Here is a 6,925-nt window from a genome sequence, read left to right on the forward strand (position 1 = left end):
GGGTCCCCAGCAAAGTTATATAGTTTAACCTCTTTAAACCTATAGTGCATCGGTTATTTTCCAAAACATTTGAAGTGAGCGGCGCTCTTATCATCATACATCACATTCCGTGCTCATACAAACACACAGAGCGATGTATTGGAGCGGCGCTATAGCTGTATGCGGTTACGGTGCCTATACCACATATAATTAAGGGCACCATTGTGCGTATCTTAAGCATACCAGGTCTTATGACTTATACCTTAAGACGTAGATGCGTGGCCGGTGCGGTTTGGCTGCTTTGAGTGGCCAAACAGCATTGGCCACACCTCCAAGTCTCGAGTTAAGTCATTAGATCTGACAAAACATAGATGCTCCCCCCGCCTCTCTCTTTCCGTTTCCTGTCTCTCTCTTAACCATATACTAACAATAAAGGCATAATAATATTGTCTGATGGGGGTCTATACTGCTGGCCCTTTCTGAGCAGGGCACTTCCTTACTGCATGATTCCCGCATAGGTAGAAATGGGAAGAGCCCTCTAAGGGCTGTTCAAGAAAACCCTTTTCACAGTATCGTGTCCAAAAAGTAAAAGGTATTTCCTGGGAGCTACAGATGAGTGAGGTGAGCCTGCACACCACAACGTTCACTTACTGTTCAATACGGGGTGGGCCAGTGAGGTGAGCCACACCACAACGTTCACTTATCGTTCAATACAGGCGGGCCAGTGAGGTGAGCCTGCACCACAACGTTCACTTATCGCCCGCGAGGTAGCGCAGGATGGCGTTGGCCACGTCCAGCGTCTCGTCCTTCACCAAGACGATGTCGTAGGAGCTCAGATAGGACGGCCTCCTCTCCTCCACCTTGTCGTTGAGGAAGCCCACCTTCAGGATGTTCTGCATGTCCTGGACGCCGTCCGCCATGCTCAGGTCCCCCAGGGAGTCGCCCAGCAGCAGCACGTTGGGCCGCGCGCGCAGGTCCCGGAAGCGCCCCGCGCCCAGCAGCAGGCTGGCGTCCCGCTTGTTGTAGGTGTGTATCAGCTGGCCCTTGAAGGCCCGCAGCTCGCCCGCCTCGTCGAAGTCCATGTAGTTGGAGAGGACGCCGACGTTGGCGTGGAAGACGCCCGCCTGGCGGATCACCTCCTCCAGCACGTCGCCGATGCCCGCCGAGAAGATGAGCAGGGGCACGCCGTGGGCGCGCAGGCGCTCGAAGAACGCCCGGTAGCCGTCGCGCAGCAGCACACCGGACTCGCCGACGCGCGCCGCCAGCAGGCTCTTCTTGATCTTCTGCTGCACCAGCAGCTCGTGGGCCTGCGTCCACCACTCCACCATGAGGGGCAGCTTCTCCTCCACGGAGCGCGACGAGTCGATCTCGATGGGGTAGTAGGTGTCGCACAGCTCGCGCAGCGTGTCGCGGCACTTGTCTGCGATGAGCGTGCTGCTGTGCAGGATGCTGTGGCAGGTGGGGCAGCGCTTCCCGTCCCGCGCGAACCGCGTGAGCGTCATGTCGAAGTCGGAGATGACCTGCAGGGCGCCGGGCCCGGCGCTCCGCATGGCGTGGAGGATGTCCTCCACCCGCTGGCGGTCCCTCATCACCACGGAGGCGTTCGATAACTCCGCTATCATCGTTTCAGAGAGAAGTGGTTTTCTTTCCGTCGTAATGTCATTTGATTGCAGTGTGACGACACTGCATATGTGCAGGTGACGACATTGGGCTAAAAGCACCATATATGGATGGCAGTGGCACTACGATCCCTGTAGGATCTGTGTTGTACCACCTCGATAAAGAGATGATGACACATGCATCTCAAGGTTTTTTACACCCTAATATAAAGACACTTGAAACTACATGACTTAAGGGCCCTATATTCGTCAGTGCTAATTAAACCACTTAACCCTAAACCCTAAAGTTCAAATAGCCGATCTACAACCTCACAACGTGTCACTGTAGTTTTCCGATGTATGTTTTTCAAAATAGTAAAAAAAAGGCAAAGAAGTTTAATAGGGATAAATTTAAGGGTTTGGGCATGTGACGAAAATAGAGTCATATCTGTCTAATAACTGACCTTTTGACATGGCAGTGGTTCATGTTGTAAAGATTAGCCTACTTTCCACCAGTGACTTTAAGTGAGCTGGGAGAAACACACCATGCAATGGTGTGAAGTTGAACTCTTGGCCTCTGGGTCACATGGGCAGCAAAACAATGGCCCTGTCTCTGTGGGGAGCCTCAGCCTGCTATCGTCCTGACTCACAGTGTCACACATGTACTCCTGGGCAGACAGCATCACATTCACTACTATATCTTTCTTTTTTGTTTGTTTTTTGAATATATTTGTATTTCATTTTAAGGGAGAGGAAAGACAACAGGTATAGACTAAAGGCATAGGCTACACACAATAATAATAATAATAAATAAACACATTTAAAATTGTCTGCCAACTTCCTGAACATATTATTATCAAGGGTAACAAAGCAACCATAACATCTCCCGGCATCAATCATAATAGAAACCTAGCTCTGCAGGTTCATAGCCTACTTTCCTTAGTGGACGCCATTATTCATTCATTCTGCACATAAAAAAAAAAATCGCACCCGTGTGAACTGAGTGCAACTCCCCTCATAAAATGTCATAAAATTATTGGCAATCATGCCAATAATTAATGCTCATTTTAATTGAATTGAGTGAGACTCAGTGAGAGAGGGATGGGGGGCGGGGGATGCGCACATGTCATGCTGGAGGCTAGAGCCCCGCCCCCAAAACAAAAAAACACACACACACACACACCCACACGGTATTGCAGTTGGAGACGGTGGTGCAGCACTGTTTACTGTTTAGGTCTACTAGTTCGTAAAAACTTTATATCTGCAGTGTGTCACGTTAAACTGCATTAAACTAACGGACGCGTCGTCACGAGGGTTTCGGGAGATTGTTTTGGTTTCAGACGGAGGAGGAAAACAGTAGAACCTGCACTACAGGACGGTGAGTATATCCAGTCCACTCCAGACCAACAGGTAGGTCCCATGATCCTATCTGTGGTGAATTGACGTCGTCATGTTAGCATTTTCAACGTCCTGCCTAGTTTAGTTTATAGTTACATATGGTATAGGTCTACTGAAGGCCCTGTCTTCAACTATATTTGTTTGCAGAAATGCAGTCTGGACTGCTCTACGGTGCAATGAGGTTATTCAATAAAAAACTTTAAACAACGCTTTTAGTTGGAAACGTAATTGGTAATGGGATGCAGACGTGCGTTTATTGAGCCATGATGATGAATGTAATCAAATCAATTAAATACGTGGTTGTTGTAGTTTAGGCCTAATAGGCGCTGTTTGTTGTTTAGCAAGTCTTTCAAAGCAACAAAAGCATTCAGCTGAGCCTGAACGTCGCGTCGACACGCCTGCGGTTGTCGACTCGACTGACGCAGGCAGGCAGAGGGGGGTCCGCGGGGGCCAGGCAGGCAGAGGGGTCCGCGGGCCGGGGCCCAGGCATGATGCACGGCACGCATTTAGGCCCAGGAGGCCCCTTAAAAAATGTATATTTTTGGCCAAATACAATGAGACTGAGCGCTTGGTCTGGAGATAACAGGGGGTGCAAAAAGGTTTGAATGGATGAATTAATGAATCCTGGACAGACCAGTTAACTAGGCCTATATGCATTGTCTGCATGTCTGAACAAGTGAACATGCTCTGATTACTCACCTGTGTGTGTGTGTGTCAGTGTGTGACCATTTCCTGGTCCTCACAAATTAAATGATTGTTTTATGGCAAAAATAAATAAATATAGTAGCCCTGGTCCATAGCCCTAATGCTTCATTCTGCCTATAGCCCCTCTCGGAACCCTCCGTAAAGTTTTCTTAAATTTGGATGTTACTTTACGTAGGGTCCCTATGCATTTATTCCACGCGATATGGTATACACAGTGCCGGTTCTAGGCCTTTAGTGGCCCCAAGCAACATAATGTTATGTGGCCCCCCCCTCCTGACCTGCCACGCCGGTAGGCGTGGCAAAACAACTGTTTTAAAGTATTGTACAGTGACAACTATTGAAACTTTATTGTAAACAAACAACACTGCGTGGTCCATCCAGCTCCACCCCCCTGCCCCCATTCACTTGAAACCTGAGACCTGGTGTGTGTGCTGGGCTGAGTGGGCTCTGCTGCAGGCTACAGCAGGCAGCCAGCAGTGAGCCTGAGCACCGCGGCGAGTGTTGCGACCGCTTCCGTGGGTAAACATAAAAATACGGTTCGGTCGGTTTAAATAAATTTATCCGGTTTACTTATGAAACCGGATCGTTCCGGTTGAACCGGAAACCGTCACATCCTTAGTCTAACCTAACACCTATATGTAACGGACTACACTTGACCACTGAAGGCCTAACCTAACGCCTATATGTAACGGACTACACTTGACCACTGAAGGCCTAACCTAACGCCTATATGTAACTGACTACACTTGACCACTGAAGGCCTAACCTAACGCCTATATGTAACTGACTACACTTGACCACTGAAGGCCTAACCTAACCAGAGTTCTCATCGGGCCCGAAATTTGAAGCCCGGCACGGCCCGGCCCTAACTGGGTCAGCCCGAAGCCCGGCCCGGCCCTAAAAAATACCATAATGTTAGGCCCGAAGCCCTATAAAGCCCGACAAAGAAAAAAAAGAACGCCACTTTATTGCATGGCCAGCGCAGCAGCATGCGCCGTCAGTGCTGGCCATGCAATAAAGTGGCGTTCTTTTTTTTCTTTCAGTGTGTGTCTGTGTGAGAGTGAGAACGTTGTTCAATGGACTTATCGCCGAAATAAAGGATTTATGTAGCTCATTTATGTACCATTTGTCCATTTCCATATCATTCTAATGGATTCCATTTCCAGTGGTGGTGAGTAGGCTACTGTAGCTCCCCGTTTCCTCTGAAGTGAAGCTATGTCCAAGACCCCAAGTATCGTCCCCGTTCGGTGTCCAAAAGAACAAACATAGCCTACAAAGTTTACAAACCATCCATGCACCCGCTCATGGCGTGTCTCGACTCTCGACAGCTTAGAGATCTGTTATTTTAAATCGGGCACATATAACGAGAAGCGCCGCTGCTGCACTGAGGGACGGCGGTTATAATACTAATCATTTTGTAATCAAATAGCCATTAGCCTGTAGCCTGCAGTGGACTGTAACATTGCGTGGTCAGATCATACACTACAGAATATGGATCGTTGGTGACTATATGACGTTGATTAGGCCTAATGATTAGGTTATTCATCGCAGCCAGCTGGGTTTAACGAGATGGCTCAGTGCAACTGTTTTTGTTATGTTGCAGTCTATCGTGTGATAATCCGATTGATTTATAAAACATTTAGCATTATGAACTGAAGCTCATTTGGTGCGCCGCAAACCAGAGGCCAGCCAGCGGCATAAACATTAAACAACCACCCCACCGTTCACTTCTCTCTGCCTGCGCGCAGTCAGTAATCCATTCCAAGCCCCCCACCTCCACTCCTCCGTCTTCCTCCTGTCACAAGTGAATCGCCATAGCGCAGCCCTCTTCATAATAAATACATACTTGTAGGCTATATAGCCTACACATTACACAAATAACAGAATTGCTATTTTTATTATAATAACATTTTTGAAAAAAGAAAAAAAGAAAATCACGGAAAATCACAGAGCCCGAGGCCCGGCCCGGCCCGGCTAATTAGCATATTTTTTGGGCCCGGCCCGGCCCTAAAATGTCGGGCCGGGCCGGGCCGGGTCGGGTTCGGGCAGAAAATGAGAACTCTAAACCTAACGCCTATATGTAACGGACTACACTTGACCACTGAAGGCCTAACCTAACGCCTATATGTAACGGACTACACTTGACCACTGAAGGCCTAACCTAACGCCTATATGTAACGGACTACACTTGACCACTGAAGGCCTAACCTAACGCCTATATGTAACGGACTACACTTGACCACTGAAGGCCTAACCTAACGCCTATATGTAACGGACTACACTTGACCACTGAAGGCCTAACCTAACGCCTATATGTAACGGACTACACTTGACCACTGAAGGCCTAACCTAACGCCTATATGTAACGGACTACACTTGACCACTGAAGGCCTAACCTAACGCCTATATGTAACGGACTACACTTGACCACTGAAGGCCTAACCTAACGCCTATATGTAACGGACTACACTTGACCACTGAAGGCCTAACCTAACGCCTATATGTAACGGACTACACTTGACCACTGAAGGCCTAACCTAACGCCTATATGTAACGGACTACACTTGACCACATAAGGCCTAACCTAACGCCTATATGTAACGGACTACACTTGACCACTGAAGGCCTAACCTAACGCCTATATGTAACGGACTACACTTGACCACTGAAGGCCTAACCTAACGCCTATATGTAACGGACTACACTTGACCACTGAAGGCCTAACCTAACGCCTATATGTAACGGACTACACTTGACCACTGAAGGCCTAACCTAACGCCTATATGTAACGGACTACACTTGACCACATAAGGCCTAACCTAACGCCTATATGTAACGGACTACACTTGACCACTGAAGGCCTAACCTAACGCCTATATGTAACGGACTACACTTGACCACTGAAGGCCTAACCTAACGCCTATATGTAACGGACTACACTTGACCACTGAAGGCCTAACCTAACGCCTATATGTAACGGACTACACTTGACCACATAAGGCCTAACCTAACGCCTATATGTAACGGACTACACTTGACCACATAAGGCCTAACCTAACGCCTATATGTAAGGGACTACACTTGACCCCTGGGCCCTAACCTAACGCCTATATGTAACGGACTACACTGAAGGCTGTACTCTTGTGTGAATATTGTTTTTCTAAGACCCTGTGACTTGATGACATGCATACTTGCCCCTGCAGGGCTTCCGCTATAAAACCTGAATAGACAGATTTGAATAGACA

General features: G+C 48.2%; 1 protein-coding gene across 1 annotated transcript; it reads right to left on the bottom strand.

The window, feature by feature from the left end:
• Positions 1-728: 728 nt before the first annotated feature.
• LOC308314112 (7-methylguanosine phosphate-specific 5'-nucleotidase-like) lies at positions 729-1,601 on the bottom strand (the record flags this gene model as incomplete). The annotated part of the gene is made up of 1 exon (XM_080761523.1): positions 729-1,601. One exon carries the CDS (start codon positions 1,599-1,601, stop codon positions 729-731), a length of 873 nt encoding a protein of 290 aa, XP_080617649.1.
• Positions 1,602-6,925: the final 5,324 nt, after the last annotated feature.

Source organism: Protomyctophum bolini, assembly GCF_963924005.1.
Source record: "Protomyctophum bolini genome assembly, chromosome: 4".
NCBI classification, from domain to species: Eukaryota; Metazoa; Chordata; class Actinopteri; order Myctophiformes; family Myctophidae; genus Protomyctophum; species Protomyctophum bolini.